This window comes from Triticum aestivum, chromosome 7B, assembly GCF_018294505.1.
Source record: "Triticum aestivum cultivar Chinese Spring chromosome 7B, IWGSC CS RefSeq v2.1, whole genome shotgun sequence".
Classification (NCBI taxonomy): Eukaryota; Viridiplantae; Streptophyta; class Magnoliopsida; order Poales; family Poaceae; genus Triticum; species Triticum aestivum.
In genome coordinates this window covers 344,149,276-344,175,348 of record NC_057813.1, presented here as the reverse complement: position 1 = coordinate 344,175,348, position 26,073 = coordinate 344,149,276, and the positions used below count along the sequence as shown (strand labels likewise).

The 26,073-nt window shown below is 44.0% G+C and overlaps 1 protein-coding gene across 2 annotated transcripts in view; it reads left to right on the top strand.

Moving 5' to 3' along the window:
- Positions 1-19,057, top strand: part of LOC543248 (superoxide dismutase [Cu-Zn], chloroplastic) — a 32,896-nt gene extending 13,839 nt beyond the window's left edge. The window contains exons 4-9 of one of the 2 annotated variants that reach the window (XM_044578041.1): positions 1,319-1,414; positions 1,523-1,554; positions 1,659-1,734; positions 1,812-1,865; positions 14,764-14,847; positions 18,793-19,057. In XM_044578041.1, coding sequence (XP_044433976.1) covers positions 1,319-1,414; positions 1,523-1,554; positions 1,659-1,734; positions 1,812-1,865; positions 14,764-14,847; positions 18,793-18,818 — 368 coding nt within the window. In that variant the 3' untranslated portion in view covers positions 18,819-19,057. The remainder of the gene's footprint in view (positions 1-1,318; positions 1,415-1,522; positions 1,555-1,658; positions 1,735-1,811; positions 1,866-14,763; positions 14,848-18,792) is intronic. The other variant, XM_044578042.1, reaches the window with a different exon arrangement.
- The last annotated feature ends 7,016 nt before the right edge of the window (positions 19,058-26,073 follow it).

Genomic DNA, 26,073 nt, shown 5'->3' with positions numbered 1-26,073 from the left:
TGACTCTCCCGGCTATACTTACATGTTCAGCAGCACTCACTGTCAAGCAAATATATATTCAGATTCATGTCATCAACGCATACATGTAAAAATCGAGAAAACAAACTCATGAATTAAATTGATAAAACGATGGTTAATATAAAACGTAGACAATTGCAGTCGTGAGGTAATCAGGAAAAGATGCAAGCAGGTCACATACCAGGCCAGTTACTGTAGACAACCTCCCAGGCTTCTTGGCCTATCTTTTTTTCCTCACAAGATCCACATAATCACTTCACTGAACCAAGAAATGAGATCACTTATTGATAGTTAAACATGATTTCCTGATCATCAGCTCACTTGCTAGGCAACGGAAGAAGCCTGAAAGGTAATCTTGATTAATTCTAAAATGGCAGACCATGATGGATGCCGGTAAGCTGCCTAAACGGACGTAAACATTGTTCATCACAAAAATTCAGAAATTTGTCATTCACTAATGGAGCACACACATGCTAGCGATCCAGGCATAGAACCCGCACAAACTGAACACCCACGCAGCGACGCACACAGCGGAAGACACATGCGAAGAGGGGGAAGGGATCCATACCAGAAAGAACAAAAGCGACGCTCGTTCAGCTGGTTGGGGAGGCAGAGGTCGAGGCGGAGGTCTGCCGACGCGTCGAGGCGGAGGTCCGTCAGTCCGACGTCGCCTTGGGAAACAGGTGAGGGCGGGAAACATGTTGGGGCGGAGGTCCGTTGGTGCCTCGAAGCGGAGGTCTGCCGGCGCGTAGAGAAGGTGGTCGCCAGTCAGCCGACGCGTCGGGAAAGAGGTGGTCGGGCGGAGGTCGTCCAGCGCGTGGAGGCGGAGGTCCGCCTGTCCGCCAGCGCGTGAAGTCGTCGAGCCGTGGGGCTTTGGCGGGCGGGGCATTGTGCGAGGTGCGTGGGGAGAGGATAGCCGGAGGTGGCGTTTTTTAACTTGTCAAAGAGAGAGGCTAGCAGCTAATGGCATGGTGGGTAATTAAACGTAAACATGTTTAGTATGTTGGGACGATGTAAACCATCTGATCGCAAGATTTGATGGATAGGATGAATTGGTTCTCCGCCCTTTCATGCTTTTATATGGGTAGTAGAAGATACTTGCAAAAATTAATTAAACCATTTTGTCGTTTAACATACTACTCCCTCTATGCGAAAAAACTTGTCCCTCCAATGGATGTATCTAGCACCAAGTTAGTGCTAGATACATTCATTTGAGGGACAAGCTTGGGACAAGTTTTTTTGGACGGAGGGAGTACATACCTATGTCCCATCACTTAAAATGTAATTTTTTATCTTATAGGTCCACATTTTAACCCAAACGGCCTGACACATGGTGCACCAGAAGATGAAGTCCGTCATGCGGGTGACCTGGGAAACATTGTTGCCAATGCTGAAGGTATAACCTGCAACAATCACTGACACATTTCTCATGTTTCTTTCAGAAGTTGTCTTGTTGGACCTTAACTTATTTTATGGGTTCTGTCTTTTAATTGTGGTGGTTTAGGTGTGGCGGAGACAACCATTGTCGATAGCCAGGTAAAGATCAGACATCTTGTTCTTACTCTTAGAATAAGTTGCAGTGTGGTAGGTTTAAGTTCCAACATTTGGTTTACCAACTTCTGAGAATTACTTCTACACAGATTCCTTTGACTGGCCCTAATGCAGTTGTTGGGAGAGCGTTTGTTGTTCATGAGCTTGAAGATGACTTGGGAAAAGGTATGCGTAATTCTACTTGTTTTAAATCTTTGTCCCCTTCAGTTTCAGATGCTTCATTCTTTATTCTTTCATTATAGGTGGGCATGAGCTCAGCCTCAGTACTGGAAATGCTGGTGGAAGACTTGCATGTGGTATGTTCTCTGATACATTTCTTACATTTCTTTTCAAATGATTTTATAATAATTTTGCCTGATTATACATGTAAATCTATAATCGATCTGATTATTTCGTATAGACTCCTCTTGCTGTTAATCAGAAAACATGAAAGTTAGTTGTAGTATCTAAATATTTTCTGTTCTGAATTTATTGCATCTGTATGAGCCATCTAATTTTCAAATTGCAGCAAGGTGAATGAATATTAAAGTCCTTGTTGGTTAAGCATAACTTACAAATTATTTGGTATATGTCGGACCCTGGGATCAAGACTATACTAATCTAGCACATGAATCATATGGGAAGCCGAGATTAGCGCCTGAACCCAAACTGCACTGACCAAGCGCCATCTCCTATCGGAAAGCCTGAAATCATTGGTTCAGCAATCCCCTCGGGAGCAACATTCCGACAGGGAACCAAGATTCCCACACAAGTCCTAGAGGAGATGGTTAATGCATTTCCATCTCATAGGCAAGTCGCTTCACCCCGTAATTTAGATAACCCGCTAGTAGAAGTATAGTGATTCCGAGAACCTATCCACAACGTGCACATTATATCCATAGTTCAATACACACCGTGGGATGGAAACAAACGGTATCACAACACAACTCTATGACCAAAACATATATATATGCCTGAGCTAAACTATGCCTGAGCTCATAGTACATTGTAATGCGCTCCGCCCACGCCATGCGAACGAAGCAGTTAATTTAATCCACTGCGTGGAAATCCTTTCCGTGACCTAGTGGGTGATAATAGAATCTATTAAATTTACTATGGAACACATATTGTATTACCATCAAGAATCAATCCAAAATTTAGTCGTAAGGAAGTCTACCATTTTACTATCAAAGTTTCTCCCTATAGCAGTGGGTGGTAAGACAATCTATTATATTTACCACCAAGCACTAAGCATATTACCATCAAAAGTCAACCCAAAATTGAGTTATAACAGAGTGTGGCATCTTACAAAACACATAGTGGTTTACTATCAAATCTCATGCCTAGTTTGAGTGGTAAAATAGTATTTCTTGTACTAGTTTACAATGATATTACTACAAGTTCTTTTCTTACTATCAAATTAGGTTATGTAAAACATGTAAAGAGTAAGAATTGACATCATATGGATGCAAATTACGAGCAAACTAGGCTCAGGGTTGCATGGTAAAGAGTTTACAACATTACTAGAAGGTGTTGACCTTTTACGGGCAATCCTAAGGTTTAGGAGAAGGTGTTTCGTGTGCTGGTAACCGAATTAATTCAGTTACTATATTTAGCAGGAATTTTACTACAAGTTGTTAGGAGAGTAGGTAGTACAGGGCGGGACGGAGGGTACGGCATGCACATAATAACGAATTTAATTCCATTACTTTTTTTTTGCTAGGGATTATACTATAGAATGGGAAAGATGATTAGTTGGTATGGCCGAGCAGCGCGTTTACCCTGGCCGAAGCGCAGGATTAGCGTTTTACGCTCACGCTCACTTTAGCGCCACCGTATATAGGGATTGACTATTCGTCACCCAGGGTGAAGAATTCTTATTCTTCACCCTAGCCAGACCGTGGTAGCAACTCACGCCAAGTAAACTTAGCACACAGGTGAGGTAATATTACGGCATGGAAGGTGGAACAATCCCGTGCGCCTACTCCACCGTAAGGAAAATAAAGCTTGAGGTAAATTTACGGTGCATGACGTACAGTTACAACATGAGCTGAGAAACCAATCAAGCTCCCCTGGACCACTGTAAGATTAAGTGATTTACGTAAATGTGCGGCCAAAAATGATGGCTGCCTTTCTGATATTTCCTTTTTGAGATAGGACTCTGTTCCTTACTTGAATGGGAGGTCTGTTACTACTCCAGTACACCAGATAATCAGATATGAATCAAGAGATAAAAAACATGAAAGATGACGCTCGTTTTGGTTACCTACAGATCACGAACCATCAAGGTACGCACTGTAGATTTGCATGCAACATAAGACAACTAGAAAAGTGACAGGCCGCCTCTGGACTCCATCAATGACCAACGTAAGAGAATACCAAGGCAATGTAAAAAAATAAGGTGCGCCAGCGAGGCTTTGCTGCCGTCCAGCAAAACCATCCTGAGAAAATGTGGGTCCAACATAAACTAAATGAACAAATTTTCACAATTATTTTGAGAAAGTATACTATCAGGAGCGGCAGTACAAATTCCTGCAACCAGTATACAACTTTAACTAAACCAGCAAAGAATTATCTTGTGTACCGCCACATGACTGGTGTTGTGCAGACGGCTTACTTGTTTCTTCCCAGTTGCCATAATTGCCAGGCTAAATTTTTGAGGGTCGTTGTTGGAGATTCCTTAACACAATTTTTTTAGAGAACTGACAAATTGTACTAATTAATTCATATAGGACTACAAAAATTATCACCATGTCATTACAATGAAAGGGTGTATCAACGCACAACACATTCGAGTGCCATAAGGGCCCCATGCTTGGGTAAACAATGTGCAACACAATTACATACACACTTAGAAGACACATTCCTCTTGTCAATAAAATTAGTAAGGGTGAACTTCACTTCCCTACAAAAGAGCTTGCTTTAGTGTCTTAGCATCAGTTTCTAGTACCACTCTTTGCATTCCAGAACCTGATGCAAACTAAAGTGCTTGGAGCACACAATAGCTTCTGCATGATCAGCACTAGATCCATATATGCAACCCAGATTGTCGCGTGACGGTTACGGTTGCAGAAGCCCCACTCTCCATTCCTAGCAGCCCCGAGAAGAAACCACCATCTATCTTGAATTCTTGATCTTCAGATACCCTGGCAGAGATTTTTGGTTTGCCTACGTTCTCCAAAACTTCTACTACCTGACTTGAAACGTCGACATCACCATAGCAGGTAACACTGAATTCTCTCCTGCATAGAAAATCATCGCAAGCAGGCCAAATTTCAAAAGTAGCCTTATGCTGTTTATTATTTTTCATTTGGAGGCTGAATCGACAAAACATATATATTATGTTAAAAGTATCCCAAAAAGGGTACAACAAATGGAGTCTACAAAGAGAGAAGTATATTAAAAAAATACATGACCAAAGAATGCACATAAAAAACAAGAATCATATGCCTAAACAGAAGGAAGTATATTTCAGAAAAAAAATGTATAACCAAAATTTTCGATCTTTAATTCTTTATAAGCAAGCAGCGAAGTGCAAAATGGTTTGATCTTAAAAAAGGTAAGGAGATTGTTACTTTAAACTACACAGTACTACTCCCTCCGTCCGAAAATACTTGTCATTAAAATGGATAAAAAGGGATGTATCTAGAAGTAAAATACGTCTAGATGCATCCCTTTTTATTCATTTTGATGACAAGTATTTCTGGACGGAGGGAATAATATCGAAGAGCTAAACTGCACAGCAAAAAATAAGCATTGACTTGTGGCTTTCGAAAAAGGCCAAATAGTTGTGGGATCTAAGTTTTGCTTGCTAGGTCAAATTGAAAAAAGTGTCTGTCCAATAGATCATCTAATTTAAGTACACATACAAAATTGACGGGATAATCTCCCTCCTTAAGAGCACACAACTGATCTATTTCATATTTTCACACACGATGCTAAAATACTGTTGATCTGCTTACCAAGCTTTGTAGTTCAATTGCATTTTAATGTGTGGACTTTATGAGCTTAGAAAAATTTAATGAAAGGTAGTTCTTCACTTAGTAAGCTCATGAAGGCAAAACGCTAGCATCAATATAAAAGTAGATTGCACACACACACATACTACAATTCAAAGAAACGGTTCAAAAGGAATTGAGTACAATTCCAAGGTGCTACACTATAGTAGCATCACTGCCGCACTGCAGTTAAATACAAAAAAGTTTTTTTTTTACAAAATGAGCATCCAATATATGCACCTGCTTAATATTCATTGGCTGGGCCTTTTTATTTTGTGTTCTCATACTCTTGACAACAAGGGAATTAATTGTTTTGAACTAAGCCCTGACAAAACCACATAATGCAACCATCTAATGAAATGAAATAATGAATATAAAAAAAACAAGGACCTCAGACAACAAGGATACTAGTTAACCAGACAGTTCTAGCCTCTTATTTCCTATGTAATCCTACAAGGTATTCAACAAAAGATGTTAGATCAAATAGGTCATAAACATGCAAATCTGATGTTTTAGATGATTCACATGAGTCTATAAACTTTGTAAACTCATGTGCCTACACATTTAATGCTTTTAATGATGTTACAATCAGCACTTGGCATTCTGAATATCAGGATATCAGTATCAAATGCAACCAATTCAGCTTAACTATATCCCTCTACTATCTAAGCCAGTTAACAAAGTGATGCGCAATTTACCAAACCTTTGATTCCAATTAGACTAGGCAAATGCCATGCATTCTCTACCGTCCAACATAAGATAGGCTAGAAGTGTTGGCGTGAAGTGGCTAGAAGTGTTGGCGTGAAGTGTACTACAAATATCTAACAGGAATGATGATCATACCCATTGTTCAACACATTAAAATGAGAATCATATGCCTAAACAGAAATAAACATATTTCAGTTTTTTTTACCAAAGTTACTCACTCTTCCTAAGGAAGTGGCTACATACAAGGTAGGCATTGACTCTTTAATACGTTATTGCACATACATGTGCACGACGAACATATGACTAGTCAACGGCCAGAGTTTTTCTTCTTTTGTTTACGTCATAAGGCCCCCCTCCTGCAAATTATGACCACTGAAGACATTACATCCCTGTTCGAGGTGGCCTTCTCAATTCAAGCTCACGAGCTGTAGCTGCAATTCGCTGAGCTGATACAAAATAATGCACTCTTAATAAAAATGTCACGTGGGTTAGTAGTTGAAATTCAGTGCAAATGTACAAGCATTTAAGTGGGAACTCACCCACAGAAAATCAGATCACATGGCTTCAGTAAAACTGCTATCTACTGTACCATAATATTTTCGTCTGGCTTCTCATATAACATAATGATTTATCTATTCCATCCATATTTGATGGGAAATCATTATGCTATAGTTTTACTATTCTAGAGACTAAAATTCGAAACTGAAAGCCATCATAAATACACCTGAGGTGTGGAGCAGATTTGACAATTACAACGAGAATTTTCCATCTCAATACTCGTCAGACAACTTATCCTCATCACATAAGACATCCAAAGATGGTGAGAAGGAGATGCGTTTAAGGATAACATTTAGTCCAGTGTACACTTATCTACATGATTGTTAATTTCCAAGCATCCAAAGATGCCCACGGATATCTGTGGAGATGGAAAGTGGAAAAATGACTGCTTGTAGACATTCCAGCAAACAAATTGTAACCAAACAAACTGACTACGGACTGTTTGTAGATATTTTGAAGCTTATCCATGCGGATTTACAGCTTCTTAGCTCGTACTACACTGAATCTCTGCTAGTTGCTACCATCTACAGCACTGCAACTTTGCAGGTAGTTCGAACTTTACATATTTGAACTTGACTAACTATTTATTAGATGGATAAGTACTTAAGGTAACAGTCTGATGCTAAACTTAAAATAACTATCTGGAAGATATGAAAATTAGGAACTGACAAATAGGGCTTTTTGTTTCGGTAATAAATGGTGATGTATGTAGGACACGAAGGGAAAAAAATCAGCAATTTATCCATGAAGGATCAGAAATTATTCCATAGTTTGACGATGAAATTAGTCCCTGAATCAGCGTACAAATTGACCAAAAGTTCTATAACTGAGAAAAAAAAGGTCCATTTTACTACCCTGAATAAAGTGGATGGTTCACTTTACCCCCCGATAAACATTTCTGCTTCTTCTAGCCCCCAAACAAACCCAAACCAGACAAAACACCCCCCCTCCCCCCGACTGGTTTGTCTCCACCCGCTGCTAATGTGGCAGTAGCCAAAGGCGGTATTTGACCAATGGGGCCCACTCGTCAGGTGATCCATCAATGTCTCCCGGCGGCGCTGTAGGTGGTTGTGGTGGCGCAGCTGACCGGAGCAGCAACTATGGGCGCGGACCGGAGGTGGTGGCCGATGGTGGGGTCGTTCGACGGCGGCGAGGTGCTGCAGGAGGCCCGGAGGTGGCCGACGGTGAGCTCCTGGTTGGAGTAGGAGCGGTAGACCAGAGCTGGGCGTGAGAGGTTGTGGCCTCCCGTCGACCAGATGCGGCCGACCATGGGGGGGGGGGGGGGGCGGGGGGGGACGGGGTGCAGGGGCAGTGGCGCTTCGCACCACTTCTCACCCTGGGCTGCGCGGGGCAGGAGGTGCTGGGCTGGGCCTTGCGGGGGCGTCGGGCTAGCGGATCTGGCAGGGCGACGCGGGACTTGGCGCTAGAGCGAGCGTCGTCCTCCTGGCGGCGCAGTGCAGCTCGGGCGCTGAGGTTTGGGGAGGCCGGCGGGCGCGGCTTCTGGCAGGGAGGAGGAGACGGGGAGCATCCGGATCCGGGCGAGGAAGGCCGGTTCTCACCGGAATCTGCGCTGGCGGCGGCGGACGGAGCTCCATGGCGGCTCCTGGTGCTCCTGCGAGAAGAGAGGAGAGAGACATGAGGGAAGGAAAGAGAGAGAGAAGAGAGAGGAAGGGGAGGAAGAGAAAGAGATAGCAAGGAGGAAGAGGGGCGCGACTGGAGCTGCTGCTGATGCGGGCGCTCGCCGGCTACGTCAGGGAGCCACCGGCGTGAGGAGGAGAGAGCTCGGGGGATCTGAGGGCACTATTGTCGGCCGGACAATGTCCAGGGACACAGGAGCAAATGTCCAGGGGGCATTTTGGACGATTATGGGTCAAAACACCGTTGACTAGTGCCACGTCAGCAGGAAGTCGAGACAAACCACCCAGGGGTCTCTTTTAACCGGTATGGGTTTGTTCAGGGGGTGAAGGGAGCAGAAATATTGATTGGGGGGTAAAGTGAACCACACACTTTATTCAGGGTAGTAAAATGGACTTTTTTCAACTGAGAAGCAAGATTCTACTACCTGCACGTTTGTTACAAACCAGATTGGGGACTGATGCAAATGAAAATGATTGGAGCAGACAAGGATGAATGCATACCCACGTATGTGTACCTGCACATGTCTAGATGAACGATTTGAGGTAAAGTTCAAGGACGCTTGTTGTGGTGGCCTCCCGCTTGCTGGTCACGTTGATGTCCACACGCCTACCTTCAACTTCACCATCGGCGGTACCCAGATCCACCGGTCTATAGCCAAATTAGGGGCTCGAGAGCCGCCGGAGCGAGCGGACTGGGAGCGCCCAGATGCATCGAGGGTACAGATCGCCTGACCGATTCAGCGGCTTGCAAGTGACGATGGGAGGATGCATCCATGGTTACCAGGGGCGGGGAAGACGGATTCGAGGAGGCCCTATCGAGGAAGCTGTCGACCATGGCAGCGGTTCACGAGGAGAGAGAGAGATGAGTGTTTTTTTAGGGACGAGTGGTTGGAAAACGGGGTAGAAAAGGAGGTGGGGTAAAATCTTTCTCTTAACCCAGACGTAAGCCTTTTTGGTCTGTGCGCAGCAGAAACGGTAACGAAAGGCCGGGTCGTTCGACCGGGGTGAAGAATTTCCTGGGTTAGTAATAGACTTTTATATATATATATATACCTCGTATACATGTTGATTATACTTCTTTATCATTCTCAATTTACTTAATTAAATATTCTAAGATACCTCAATACGAGTTCCGTTGAAAAAATATCATTTGCAACGTACTTCTTCTAATATACCTTTTTCACGTACAAACAAATCAGTATATACGTAAACCTTTAAAAATATGTAAACTTGCATGAATTTTTTCATGAAACGCATTTTAGGGTATCTAGTAATTATTAATGAAGTATATTGAAAATAATAAAGAGGTATAGAAGATTCATCTATGTGGTATATGAGGAGCGGGAGTATGTACTTCCAGGAGTATACAACCATATATATATATAGGTAAAACTGTGTCTATCATAACTTGCCACGGAACTAGTTAAGGCTTGCTAAATATTTAACGGTTTAAAAGTGTCTATCAAGCTTGCCACATAACTAGTTAAGGCTTGCTAAATATTTAACGGTTTAAAAGCAAGTAAAAAAATATGAAATAAATAGATCTATAGTGATACTATTCATCATCCAGGGTGCAAAATAAGTTATTCTTCACCTGAGGTAATGTTACGATCACTTCATAATTAAATTACGTTTGGTATTCAAATAGTTACATTCCTATTGGTTCACTACGCAAAATTTGGCATAAGAAAATGAAAATATAGGTCATAAGACAAGACAATTTACAGTTTATGTATATTTTACACTATATTTTTACGTTTGTAATTTTAAATAACATAAAATATTTTTTACGACGATTATATACTTTCTTACGGTCTCCTTTTACGTCGGAAATAAGATAGAACTTACAAAACATAAAATTACGGTGTATTGATGGTAAAATAGAGGGGGTGAAGAATAACTATTTCTCACCCAGGATGATGCAAAGGCTCATAAGTGCAAGCAGGATAGCGAAATATTACATCCAGAGGTCATGACCCAACATAACATCAGTACATTACGAAAGCGAAGTAGGTCTGAGTACAGACACGTTTAACAATATTCGCCTAAAGAAGCCGGAAAGTAAAGCAAACAATCCCATCCCACGAGGACTCAGGCTGCCACCTAGGACCTCACTCGTCGTAGAGCTCAATGGTGTATCATGTCTCGGAGTCATAGTAATCCTCTCCAGCGTTGTTTGTAGAAGTGTGAGTAAATGACATACTCTGCAAGACTTACATTAGATCTATACTACACTACATATGCAACATTCTCAAAGGGAAGGGGTAGGGGGTTGAGCGGCTAAGCACCAGCAACCTAGAGAGGCACGCTACAACTTGCATTTACCAGAGATAAGGAAAGAGAGCGTTAAAAGGTAAAGGAACATTGTAGAACAACTACTCTATTCACCTACCTAACCGCAGTCATAGCACAACTTTGCATTCCCCTAGTACCATACAATTATCGTACACAAGGTTTTGTGTGCCGACGGAGAAGGATCGACTCGGCACTTCTGCGGAAAAGTGCAGGGAGCCACCCAACTGAGTTTTACCAGAATCGAGAGTCCGACCGTAGCTCCGAGTCGGACCTACCTGTTGTGCAGAGGGTGCAAGATGTCTAGAACCATATAGGATAACCACTTGGCGGCGTTCCTATATGTATGCAAAACATCAGGGGGTAGAGCCATATAGGATAACCTCCCCAAATGGTAAAATTAACAGCATCATATACTTACCGTTGAAGACCATGAAATATACAACTACGCGTATTCCAAATGGAAAGCCTGAACTAAAGTGGCACGCGAACTGGTCTATGGGCAGGTAGTAGGTCAAGGGGGTGATAGAGGCGAAGGTGTCCCGATGTTTCGATGAGATGATGACTATCGTTTTCTGTGGGAGTCGACCTTGACGCTCCGACTACGAACGTGCAAGACGTCGTGCCTTAGCAATCGCTAAACCAACTTCCGAAGGGTTATTGACCACGTCGGAGCACGTTCAACCTGACCACGAGGGTCTATTTTCCTGCGAGCAAACGAAGAACAAGTAAGAAACTGAGATTGCAATTTGGATATTGCGGATATAAGAGGAAAGCTTTATTAATGAAGGTGGGGTTCTGTGACGCCTTTGTCTGGTCGTTGAACACAAATGAAGTACGCGAAGTTGCAGCTATGGTGAACTTTTAATCTAAACAAAACCCAAAGTCTAAACGACACCCTAAGGGCTGTATATATGGAGGAAGAGTGGGGAATTTGGTGGCCCTTGGGGGAGGGGTCCGAAACCAACCCTATCTCTTGTTTCCCCACACACACGGACTCTAAAAACAGCCTGTACTTATGTATTTCGAAATTACATGGGCCTGGCCCAATAATAAGGTGACGCAACACCTATAATAGCCTCTGGACGAAATTTGTGAAGTGGCATCTTGTATATTTCGTCCAAGACTTCATGCACTCATTACGGTGGCTTCAAAGTCCTGAAATCATCACTTGAAACTCCGTTCTTGTTTCCCTTGCGCATGCCGTCATCTCCATGCTTGTTCTTGCTCCAATGTTCATCCTTCTCCAAGCCAGGCCCTTCACTTGTAAGCAAAACAAATGTATCCAATTCAGGCAGCATCATATTCTCATGAACATTAGAATCATTACCAAGAAACGAAAGTACCTGGTAATTTAATTGGCTTGCGCGAGCTCTAGTAATTGGTCCAATATGTATAGTAGCAGGGGTTGTGGGTGTAACAATGGTATTGATGTCCTCATCATCCTACCTTCTTGAAATGAAGTCGTCCTTGATGGAAGCTCATCTTCCTCATCCAAATAAGGCTTCAAATCTGCAATGTTAAAAGTGGGACTGACCCCAACATCTCCAGGCAGCTCAAGTTTATATGCATTATCATTTATTTTCTCTAACACCCTAAAAGGACCATCGGCACGTGGCATTAGCTTTGATTTGCGCAAATCAGGAAATCTATCCTTGCGCGTAACCAAACAAGATCTCCAGGTGCAAACACAACATGTTTTCTACCCTTATCTCCAGCAAGTTTATATTTAGCATTCATACGCTCAATGTTTTCCTTAGTTAACTCATGCATTTTTAAAATCAATTCAACACGTTGTTTACCATCAAAATTAACCTTCTCCAAAGATGGAAGAGGCAGCAACAGATCGATAGGTGCAGGAGGTAGGAAACCATATACAATTTCAGAAGGACACATCTTAGTAGTAGAATGCAATGAACGATTATAAGCAAATTCAATATGAGGCAAGCATTCTTCCCACATTTTCTTGTTATTCTTCAAAACAACCCTAAGCATAGTAGATAATGTTTTATTTACTACTTCAGTTTGTCCATCAGTTTGGGGGTGACAAGTAATAGTACTAAAAAGCAGTTTAGTCCCCAAATTAGCCCATAAACATCTCTAAAAGTGGCTAAGAAATTTAGTATCACGATCAATAGTACTTGGCACACCATGCAAGCGAATAATTTTACGAAAGAACAAATCAGCAACAATAACAACATCATCGCTTTTATGACATGGTATAAAGTGTGCCATTTTCGAGAATCTATCCACGACAGCAAATATGCTATCCCTCCCCTTCTTCGTTGGAGGTAAACATAAAACAAAGTTCATAGATATATTCTCCCAAGGAACACTAGGTACAGGCAAAGGCATATATAAACCATGAGGATTGAGTCGTGACTTAGTTTTTTGACATGTAGTGCAGCGAGCAACAAAACGCTCAACAACCCATCTCATCTTTGGCCAAAAGAAATGTGTAGCAAGTATGTCCTCCGTTTTCTTCACGCCAAAGTGTCTCATTAATCCTCCTCCATGCGCCTCCTACAACAACAAAAGACGAACGTAGCTAGCTGAAATGCATAGCTTGTTAGCACGAAATATAAATTCATCATTGGCGACGAACTTGTTCCCTGTTCTTCATTCTTTACAATTCTGCAATACATCTTTGAAATCAGCATCATGCACATATTGATCTTTAATGGTTTCCAAACCAAATATTATGAAGTCAAGTTGTGAAAGCATAGTATTGCAACGAGACAATGCATTGGCAATAACATTTTCTTTACCCTTCTTGTGTTTAATGACGTAAGGGAAAGTCTCAATGAATTCAACCCATTTAACATGTCTACGATTCAGTTTAGCTTGACTTCTAATATGTTTCAAAGATTCATGATCAGAATATATAACAAATTCTTTGGGCCATAAATAATGTTGCCATGTTTTTAAAGTCCGAACAAGAGCATATAATTCTTTATCATAAGTAGATTAATTCAGACTAGGCCCACTCAATTTTTCAGAAAAATATGCAATAGGTTTGCCATCTTGTAATAACACTCCTCCTAATCCAATTCCACTAGCATCACATTCAAGCTCAAAAGTCTTATTAAAATCAAGAAGTTGGAGTAAAGGAGCATGTGTCAACTTATCTTTCAATACCGTGAAGGCTTCTTCCTGTGCGGTACCCCAAACACAAGGCACATCCTTCTTTGTAAGCCCATTGAGAGGTGCAGCAATGGTGCTGAAATCTCTCACAAAACGCCTATAGAATCCAGCGAGGCCAAGAAAACTCCTCACTTGTGTGACCGTTTTGGGCTGCGGCCAACTCTCAATAGCTTCAATCTTGGCTTTATCAACTTCAATTCCCTGTGAAGTAACAACATAGCCAAGAAAAGATACTCGGTCGGTGCAAAAGGTGCACTTTCCAAGGTTACCAAACAAACGTGCATCACGTAGAGCAATAAAAACAACACGTAGATGTTCCAAATGTTCTTCCAAAGATTTGCTATAAATTAGTATATCATCATAATAGACTACCACAAATCGTCCAATGAAAGCACGTAGAACTTTGTTCATTAATCTCATGAAAGTACTAGGTGCATTAGTTAACCCAAAAGGCATGACTAACCACTCATATAAACCAAACTTGGTTTTAATGCTGTTTTTCATTCATCTCCCAATTTCATACGAGTTGATGGTATCCACTACGCAAATCAACTTTAGAAAATATTGTAGAGCCACTCAATTCATCAAGCATATCATCTAGCCTAGGAATAGGATGATGATAATGAATAGTAATATTATTAATGCCTCTACAATCAACACACATACGCGACGTACCATCTTTTTTTGGCACTAGTATAATAGGAACAACACAAGGACTAAGAGATTCACGTATATAACCTTTGTCGAGCAGCTCCTGTACTTGACGCATAATCTCCTGTACTTGACGCATAATCTCCTTCGTCTCCTTTGTATTGGTACGGTATGGTGCACGGATGCACCGGGAATTAAGTCAATCTGATGCTCAATCCCTCGAATAGGTGGTAATCCCGGTGGCACGTCCTGTGGAAAGACGTCAGCAAACTCCTGCAAAATGTTAGTGACAGCAGGAGGCAAAGAGGAAGGCACGTCCTCGAATGAAAATAATGCCTCTTTGCATACAAAAGCATAGCAAACAGATTTGCTAAAATCTAGCTCATCAATATCAGATTTGGTGGCAAGTAAACATGCACTTTTCAATTTAATTTCAGAAGCAACACTAGACGGTTTATTATTGGGCTTCATTTGTTGCTAATTTTTTTTGCCACAATCTAATTTTCACTCTTATTTTTCTCATGTTTTGCTTTATTAGCTCTATTAATATCATCTTTCAAAATGAAATCAGGAGACATAGGAAGCAAAGTAATATGTTTATCCTTATGAACAAGAGTATACTGATTGTTTCTATCATGGTGTACAGAATTTTTATCAAATTGCCATGGTCTACCAAGTAATAAGGAACATGCTTGCATAGGTACCACATCACAATCAACATAATCAGCATATGTAAAGATACTAAAATGCACACGAACAGTACGTGTTACCTTAACCTTACCGCTGTTGTTGAACCATTGGATATAATAAGGATGTGGATCTGGTCTTGTCAAGTTGTTGCAACTCCCTCCATCAATGATGACGCGGACAGAACGTTTCTTCACAACTCCCTTTGTATGGAGCAAATTATGCCTCTGATTTTGCTCAGCTTGTGTCACCTGCACACTCAAAACATGTTGATCAACTACACATTCATACCTGTCTGTATTGCGTCTCATGATTAGAATCATATCCACCGTGTTCTTCACTTGTAATAAGAGCCAAAGTCTCCTCATCATAGTCGCTAGCGGACTCATACCCACCATCCTCCCGATGTAATATGATACCACTTGATAGAGGCGAAGGTGTCCCGATGTTTTGATGAGATGGTGGCTATCGTTTTCTGTGGGAGTCGACCTTGACGATCCGACTACGAACGTGTGAGACGTCGTGCCTTAGCAATCGCTAAACCAACTTCCGAGGGGTTATTGACCACGCCGGAGCACGTTCAACCTGACCACGAGGGTCTGTTTCCCTGCGAGCAAACGAAGAACAAGCAAGAAACAGAGATTGCAATCTGGATATTGCGAATATAAGAGGAAAGCTTTATTAATGAAGGTGGGGTTCTGTGACGCCTTTATCTGGTCGTTGAACACAAACGAAGTACGCGAAGTTGCAGCTATGGCAAACTTTTAATCTAAACAAAACCCAAAGTCTAAATGACGCCCTAAGGGCTGTATATATGAAGGAAGAGGGGGGAATTTTGTGGGCCTTGGGGGAGGGGTCCGAAACCAACCCTATCTCTTGTTTCCCCACACATACGGACTCTAAAAACAGCCTATACTTATGTATTTCGAAATTACATGGGCCTGGCCCAATAATAAGGTGACGCAACACCTATAATAGTCTCTGGACGAAATTTGTGAAGTGGCATCTTGTATATTTCGTCCAAGACTTCATGCACCCATTATGGTGGCTTCAAAGTCCTGAAATCATCACTTGAAACTTCGTTCTTGTTTCCCTTGCGCATGCCGTCATCTCCATGCTTGTTCTTGCTCCAATGTTCATCCTTCTCCAAGCTAGGCCCTTCATTTGTATGCAAAACAAATGTATTCAATTTAGGCAACATCATATTCTCATGAACATTAGAATCATTACCAAGAAACGAAAGTACCTGGTAATTTAATTGGCGTGCACGAGCTCTAGTAATTGGTCCAATATGTATAGTAGCAGGGGCTGTGGGTGTAACAATGCTATTGATGTCCTCATCAGGGGGCCCCCATTAAACCTCCCACGAGTGATTAGCACGCTCAGTCTTGGACCAAGACAACAAGAATTTGGGTCCTAGGGCAGCTCGAGTGGAACAAAACACCAATGCACTAGGCATGACCTCCCATCGTTGCCTTTATTACTTGTTACATATAAATTATCTCCAGAATACTGTAACATAAATATATCAGGACCAGGTTAATATGTGTGATATCCTGCAAGTAACATCAAGCAGACATGGCATAACTTAAGCATAACCCTAAGCATGGCATACTACGGCATGATAAGCAGGGCTATAACATAGCATCAACACAAGCAAGTAACAGGTGGTTAAAGGCATATCATGGTGACAAGAATCATGCTACGCATCGAATAGCCATCAAAAGACTCACTACATCATCGAATATGCAAGCAATAGGGGGAAAGCATGGGATCATAAATGATCAAGGAGGTTTTGCTTGCCTGTCGGCACAGCCGCTTGGTACTGTGCAAGATCCTCACAAGCGTAGTCGGAAGTAGCTTCGTAACCAACGTCAATACTACGATTTATCGGGAAGAAGCAAATATCGACAAAGAAGAAAAGTAACAACCATAAGCTTCAAGGCAATGCCCAATCAACATGATGCATGACATTCGAAAGTGATTGTATTAACCTACAACCTCACTACCCACAAAAGACATAATGCAGTTGGTTTTCCAAAAGTACTTCATATGCAATTTGAAGTTAAAATTGAATTACTACTAAACAGAATGTTAAAGTTATTTAACTTGCATAAACTGGCATAAATGGATTCTGCATTTTTCTGGTCATTTTAGATATAAAGTCTATATCTTTCTGCGCTATATTTATTTGTTATGATTTTAACAAATTGAACAATGCATTATTGAAATTTAATTAAAGGAAGCAAAAAAGAATGCAAATGACATGAACAGAGAGGTTACAATTTTAGGAACATTTTGATATGCAATATGCGTTTTACAGATTTAAATTGAATTTGGGAAAAACTGCAGTTTGCAAAAAGATTAAATAACAAACGAACGGGCATCGATATTGGGCCCAAGTGGTGCGAGGAATAGCTAAGCGCCGCACGCCCGCCAGTGTAGCACGCTACTGGGCTGAGGCCCAGCTGCGGCTTGATGATCTGACTTGCGGGACCTACCTGTCAGCCACACAAAGAAAACCAAAACAGATAAGGGGAGGCTTGCTCCGATGGAGATTCGAACCACAATTGCACTAACGAATTCGAGTGGGGCTAGCCATTTGGATCAATTCGTGTTCGTGCTGAAAGTGTGGACCAATCTATTTTGATCTAATCCTAGAAAGAAGTGGTGTGTTCTGTCATGGCCATGCGGTGCCGCTCACCAGTGCCGGCAACCATTCTTGCGGCGGCAGCACCCCTGCTCGACGCTACGGTGCCCAAGAACGAGCGGCGTGTGCATCAAAACGATGCCCGCACAAAGGCAAGTTGAACTACATCATCCAGGCAAGCTAACAGAGGCTATCCTTGAGTTTGACCGGAGCCGAACGTCGTCGGCAGCGGTGCTACGAAGGGCCTCGAAATCGAGCGAGATCTGCAAGGAAAAGTAGGCCCAGAGGCTCACCTTGAGAGTGCCGGTGAAGAAAAACGGGCCAGAGGATCACAAAGTCGAGCTGTGGAGGCATTGCCGGCGAGGAAGAAGACATAGCCGAAGTCGCCGTTCCCGGGCGCCATGGTCTTGGGCTTGGAGGCGATGTTTGAGGTGGACTAGGCTAGTTCCAGATGGTGCAGAAGGGCTTGGCGTGCTGGTTATCCTGCTGCCATCGAGCTCGACCTCGACTCGGCCATGGCGCTGGTGGATTGCTTGGAGTGGAAGAAAAGAAGAGTGGCACAACAGCGGTGGCGGACATGGGAGAGGAGCTAGGCTAGGGTTTCCGCGCGGAAGGGTGACTTTATAGGGGCTGATGTCGGCCACGGGACATTCAGTGATATGATGACATTATTCATGATGATGCCAAAATAAAATTACCCTGGGCTGTTGCATTATAGAATTGTTGTTCACTTTTTTTTCTATGATCATAAGTAAATCACTGAAGCTGTTTTACATAAACTGTTCATGTGAGCTGTCAAGTGTTTACATAAATCACTGAAGCTGTTTTACAGAAACTGTTTGCTGTTTTTAATGTTCTATAAGTGCCAATTGTTGGGAGTCAGAAATGCACCTGTTTCATGATTATGCTTGTTTTGCAGGTGTTGTTGGCCTGACCCCGTTGTAGGTCGCTGGTTTCCATCTCTGGTTTTGCATCTCTAGTCATACTTGTAACGACGCCATTCTCGTTTTACCTGGATTTCAAATATCGGATGCTTAATAGTTTCTGTTGATCGTTTGTATCAGTGTAAAGTTGAGTTTATCAAATAAATGTTTGCACACTTTCGTCTTGTTGAGCTATGAAGCGTGAACTTGGGAATTTTGGTGTGCGTAAGCTATAAAATGCTAAGGAATTATATTTGTGGATGTCCTTATTTCCGAACTTGGTGTCAATAATATCATTTTTACTCCGCAAAAAAAAACATTGTTGTTTCTGATTTATTTCAAAGTGAATATTCCAGGTCAGCGTTAAAACAAAAGCGAGAGGGCTTTATAAAAACCAATTCTCAGTTTTTTTTAGAAAATACAGTAGGTGATGGCTATGGCGTTTTGATGACGATTATGACTGTTGGGTCTGGTTTCCGCTCTTGCCAACGTGGCTTACCGGTTCGCAGGCGACATATAGGGCTAGGTCTTCTTTCATTTACCCTTCCTGCCTCTCCTGTGACTCGATTTGTTCCCTCTTGTTCTCTCATCTCTCTTTGATATGTTGACGGCGAAGTGTGGTGGCGGAGGCGACGACGCAATAGGCCTTGGTGGTGGTGGAGACCCTATGGCGCCGGAGGGGGCTCTAAGCCGACCTAGTTGGCGCACACCATGATGCCACATCCATCGCTCGAGTACGCGGAGGCGACAACTTGGGCCATGGCTGTCAAGGCGACTTCGACGGGAAGTGATCGGTGGGCCTCGGCATTCGGCAACATTGAGTAAGCACCTCCTCTTTTGAAACCTAGCCTTCTTTGTGTGTGCTTTAGATTCTAGGGTTAAGGTGACTTTGACGGGAAGCGACCGGTGGGCCTCGCCATTCGACAGCATCGAGTAAGCACCTCCTCTTCTGAAACCTAGCCTTCTTTGTGTGTGCTTTAGATTCCAGGGCAAATAAATAATTTGTTGATATGTATTTGTTCATTACACTAGGTTGTTTATAAATAAATAGGAATTGAATTTGTTAATTTACAGAAAATATCTTGCTTTTATGCACATTGTTATGTGTTTATTTAACTTGATGTATTAAACAGTAAGTTATGGTTATCTTGTAGGTTGTTTTTCAAAGGTAATGTATATTGTACACTGTAGGTTGTTCATAGGAATTTAATTTGTTGATTTACAGAAAATACACTATTTCTAAGGTAGTGCTCTGTCTATTTAACTTGATTTGTTAAGCAGTAATGTTTATTGCTATTAAACACTAGAGTATGTTGTTATTAATTTTATAAACAACAATGTATATTGTACTTGTACACTCTAGGTTGTTCATAAATAAATAAGAATTGAATTTGTTAATTTACCGAAAATCCATTGGTTTTGAACGGATGTTTTTGTCTATTTAACTTGAATTATTATGCAGTCATGTATATTGTAGGTATTTTTGTAACTAAATTAGCAATAGAGGTTAGTGTAAAGGCATTGTTCTGTTTATTAAACTGTTTGTTTTTCCATCTTTGTCTTAGGTTTGGATGATGATGTTTGGGAAGTTAAAGTACATTTTCATGATAGAGATAACCTTGAGAGGACCATGTGCATTTCAGACATAACAAATCATAATCTGATAGAACTCATAAAGACCGAAGAATATGGTACTAGGGATTACATGTGTTTTGTTAGAAATGTTGGTGTGGGGATAACATGATTGGAAGAGACTAGTGATGCTGATAAGGTGGATGAAATGCTTAACCATATTGCTAATGAAGATAAGAAGATAGTTAACCTCACAGTCACTAGGGCCACCGATCCAAGACATGTTGATCTAAATAAATGCCATGTTTGTGAGCATCAACTTCCTTTTAGTGATTTTGGAGAGCCCACCGCGTATGAAATAAATAGTGATGGAGTGTGATGGAGTTCTGTTCATATCACCATCCAAAAATTTAGAGGGAGCAACACAAGTTCAACACACAAATGCACTCTAGTTCTACTCCACACAACAGAGCTCAAATCATGGTATGGAGGCTGGGCATGCTATGGAGCAAGATCATCTTGAGAAAGACCATGTGGTTATGGAGGAAGGCAATGCAACAGAGCATGATCTGGATCAAGAGGATTTGGAAGAAATGCTGGAGCAAAACATGAGAACACAAATTTAGAAGTTTAGGAATCATGAAAAGCCAACAGAGAAGGTGGAGTTAGTCAGAAGAAAGCTTCTAGTCCTTTTTGACTTAATATGATTCTGATTTGAAAGAAGATGAGGAAATAATTGCTAGGCTAGATGACATGAGGAGGCAGAGAGAGGACCCGCTCTTTCACTTTGAAGGAGACACTGATGTGGATGAACTGTATGAGCCAGATGAGGAAGAGAAGGACGAGGAGGAAGTGGGTGCAGAGGAGGAGCTTGATGATGGTTAGTATGATCATATGATGTTTGTTGATGGTTTATATGCTTAGGGTGCCTTGACGTCGATGAAACCACTAAACCCTAGAATCACTTACTTAGGGTGCCTCGACATCGACGAAACCAGTAAACCCTAGAATCATCGGCTCAGTGTGCCTCTACGTTGATGGAACCACTAAACCCTAAAATCACCGACTCAGGGTGCCTTGATGTCGAGAGAACCACTAAACCCTAGAATCACCGACTCAGGGTGCCTTGACGTTGACGGAACAACTAAACCCTAGAATCACCGACTCAGGGTGTCTCGACGTCGACGAAACAACTAAACCCTAGAATCACTGACTCAGGGTGGCCCCGCATCGACGAAACCACTAAACCCTAGGATCACTGATGAAAGGATCAGTATGGTGCACTAGACACTATTGCAGGAATCCCTAGCAGTGGTGGGCGGAAAAAGCCTAGTAGTGGCGGGCAAGGCTCTCAGGGGCACCCGCCATTGACCTTGTGCCACTGCTAACTGATGGGGAACGAAGCATGAAAATCAAAAAATTTCCTACAAACACCCAAGATCCAATCTAGGAGATGCAAAGCACCGAGAGGGGAGTGTGTCTAAATACCCTTGTAGGCCGAAAGCGTTAGCGTCATAGCACGGTTCATGTAGTCGTACTCTTCACGATCCAATCCGATCTAGTGCCGAGCGGATGGCACCTCCGAGGTTAGCATAACACACGTTCAGCTGGATGGTGTCCTCTCCTTGATCCACAAGCGAGGGAGAGGAGGTAGGTGAGATCGGAACTAGCATGGAGGTATGGTGGTGGTGGTGGCAGCGGAATTCTGGCAGGGCTTCGCCACGCGCGTACCGGAGAAATGTAGGAGTTGGGAGAGGCAACGGGCAAGGGGTGAAGTGGTGGCTGCCCCCATGCGCCTCCCCCTATATATATAGGCTAGGGGGCGGGGAAGGGCATCCAAAACCCTCCTAGGGCTGGCCACATGGGAGAAATCCCTTTAAACTTGGAGATAACATCTTATCTCTAGATTCAATCCTTTAAATTTAGAGATAAGACCTTATATCTAGATTTAAATGACATGTGCCATGGGGAATGGTGCGGCAGCCCATGTGAGCTGTAACCCCACCCCCCGGTCCATGTGGGCCTGTAACGCCCGGATAATTAGGCTACAGTAAAACTCTACTAATGATGCCATGTCATCCGTGTTACTGTTGCTAATCAAGTGGTAGTTCAAAATCATTGCAAATTCAAAATATGAATTAGTGACAAACACCCTAAGTTTTCAAAAGGCAAAGCGAAAATGTTCGGGGGTTGCCAAATATTGCACTGGTAATTATGGTGAAGCAAACACCATTTTATAAAATGCCTAAATGCCCTAAAACTAAATAAAGCAGAAAGGGAAAATAAATAAGAGAAAGAGATTACAAAAAAAACAAAAAAGGGGGGGAAGCCCCCTGGACCAGGCAGCCCAACCCACCCGCACGGCCACCGCCCAACCCCCCTGGCCCGCAGCCATCCTGGCCGGCCCAGCCGGCCCAGCTCCCGCACCGCGTCCCCTTCCCCTGTTCCCCCGACCCGGGTCGGAACAGGGCACGTCCCAGCCGAACCCCCCTCGCCGGCGACGAGACGAGGGGATAAGGACGCCGACGCCGCGCCCCCTCGGTCTCTCCTCCCACTCGCCCCCACTCTCCCCTCGGTCCTTGCGCCTTCCCCCTCAGATCCACCGCGCTCCCCTTCGTTCCCCTCCGTAACCGAGCGCCGCCGTCGCCATGGCTGCGCCATAACCGCGGCCACCGGCCACCCCGCGCCTCGCTAGCACGTCCACGAGACGTGCCGACGACCTCTACTTCGGCTACGCCTCGCCATCGAGCTCGAGGAGCACCGCATGCCACGGATCGAGTCGTCTGCTTCCTCGACGGCCGCCGGCGATCCCCTTCCTCCCCGGCGAGCTCTGCTGCTCCTAAGCCACCACGGGTCTTTCTTGACCGCTCGGTGAGCTCCACTCCGTCCTCTCCCCTCTCCTTCTTCGCCTCACTTCGCCCTAGCTAGCTGCCGCCGAAGCACCCGACCGCGCCGCCGCCTACACGCGTCGCCGGCGCCCTTCCGGTGACCAAATGGTCACGGGGCCGAGCCCCTTGTGCTCAGCTCGTCGCGCAGCTCCCCCTTGGCCTTCCCGTTAGCCCCAAAGCGCGCTGAGTCGCCGTGGTCGTCTCGCGCCCGAACCACCTCACCGCCGATGAGCTCGCCACGCTCGTTTCCGGCCACCACTGCCCGCGCAACCACCACATACCGACGCATCGTCGTCTCGCCGTTCTAACGCGCCCGGCAGCGCTCGCTTTGGTGCTCCGTAGCACGATTCCGGCCAACTCCGGCGGGGCACCGCCACTGTTTTGGTCGCCGGAGTCACTCCGGCGCCGGCCGCTGACGTGGCTGGCCTGGGGCCACCCCAGAGCCACTGCCAGTGGGCCCTGCGGGTCCTAGTTGACTGGGATGACCCAGTCAACTGCTGACATGGCAGCTACTGCCACTGACATGCGGGCCCCATGTCTTAAACGAATAAAAAGAAATAGATAAATTGCTAATTAATTAAATTAGTTAATTAAACACTAATCTCTCACTGACTACCAGGCCCCACCCACTAATTAACCCAATTTAGTTAGTTTTAGAATTCTGTTAATGTCCCTGACAATGACATGTGGGTCCCACTGGACCCACCTGTCTGGTTTGACTGGTCAACTGACCAGTTGACCTGCTGACATCACTCTGATGTCATGCTGACGTCATCATTCACTGTTTTGGATAATGTTGGAATTAAATAACTAATTAAAATCAGAAAATGATTTAAATCTTTAGAAAATCATATCTTTTAATCCGTAACTCGGATGAAAATACTTTCTACATGAAAGTTGCTCAGAACGACGGGACGATTCCGGATACGCAGTCCGTTCGTCCGCCACACACCCTAACCTATCGAACTCGCAACTTTCCCCCTCCGGCTCCTCTGCCCGAAAACGCGAAACCCCGGGAATACTTTCCCGGATGTTTCCCCCCTTCGTCGGTATCACCTACTACCGCGATTGGGCACACCTAGCATCGTTACTTGTCATGTCATGCATCGATATGCATTTGTTTGCATTGTATTCATTGTTTCTTCCCCCTCTTCTCTCCGGTAGACTATGAGACCGACGCTGCTGCGGCCCAGTTCGACTACGGAGTTGACGACCCCTCCTTCTTGCCAGAGCAACCAGGCAAGCCCCCCCCCTTGATCATCAGATATCGCCTATTCTCTTCTATACTGCTTGCATTAGAGTAGTGTAGCCTGTTACTGCTTCCCGTTGATCCTATTCTGATGCATAGCCTGACATTGTTGCTACATCTGTTGATACCTTACCTGCAATCCTAAATGCTTAGTATAGGATGCTAGTTTATCATCATTAGCCCTACATTCTTGTCAGTCTGCCTTGCTATACTATTGGGCCGTGATCACTCGGGAGGTGATCACGGGTATATACTATATACTTTATACATGATACATGTGGAGACTAAAGTCGGGTCGGCTGGTGGAGCACCCGCGAGTGGATCTTTGAGGCGGAGCGGCAGGGCAGGTTGAGACCGCCTAGGAGAGAGGTGGGCCTGGCCCTGTTCGGCGTTCGCGGATACTTAACACGCTTAACGAGATCTTGGTATTTGATCTGAGTTGGCTACGAGCCTATACACACTAACCATCTACGCGGGAGTAGTTATGGGTATCCCGACGTCGTGGTATCAGCCGAAGCACTTCAGACGTCAGCGACGGAGCGGCGCGCGCCGGATTGGAACGTAAGCCTGCTCTTGTATTAAGGGGGCTAGTTCTGCTTCCGGCCGCCCACGCAACGTGCAGGTGTGCTATGGGCGATGGGCCCAGACCCCTGTGCGCTTAGCTTTAGACCGGCGTGCTGGCCTCTCTGTTTTGCCTAGGTGGGGCTGCGACGTGTTGATCTTCCGCGGCCGGGCATGACCCAGGAAAGTGTGTCCGGCCAAATGGGATCAAGCGTGTTGGGTTATGTGGTGCACCCCTGCAGGGAAGTTAATCTATTCGAATAGCCGTGATCTTCGGTAACAGGACGACTTGGAGTTGTACCTTGACCTTATGACAACTAGAACCGGATACTTAATAAAACACACCCTTCCAAGTGCCAGATACAACCGGTGGTCGCTCTACCTCAGGGATATGAGGAGGGGATCGCCGGGTAGGATTATGCTATGAGATGCTACTTGGAGATGCTACTTGGAGGACTTCAATCTACTCTCTTCTACTTGAGGCAAGACGGTGGCTGCGAGAAGCGTAGTCTTCGACATGATTAGTTATCCCCCTCTTATTCTGGCATTCTGCAGTTCAGTCCACTGATATGGCCTCCCTACACATATACCCATGCATATGTAGTGTAGTTCCTTGCTTGCGAGTACTTTGGATGAGTACTCACGGTTGCTTTCTCCCCCCTTTTTCCCCTTTCCTTTCTTTCTGGTTGTCGCAACCAGATGCTGGAGTCCAGGAGCCAGACGCCACCGTCGACGACGACCCCTACTACACTGGAGGTGCCTACTACCACGTGCTGTCCGCTGATGACGACCTGGAGTAGTTTAGGAGGATCCCAGGCAGGAGGCCTGCGCCTCTTTCGATCTGTATCCCTGTTTGTGCTAGCCTTCTTAAGGCAAACTTGTTTAACTTATGTCTGTACTCAGATATTGTTGCTTCCGCTGACTCGTCTATGATCGAGCACTTGTATTCGAGCCCTCGAGGCCCCTGGCTTGTATTATGATGCTTGTATGACTTATTTATGTTTTAG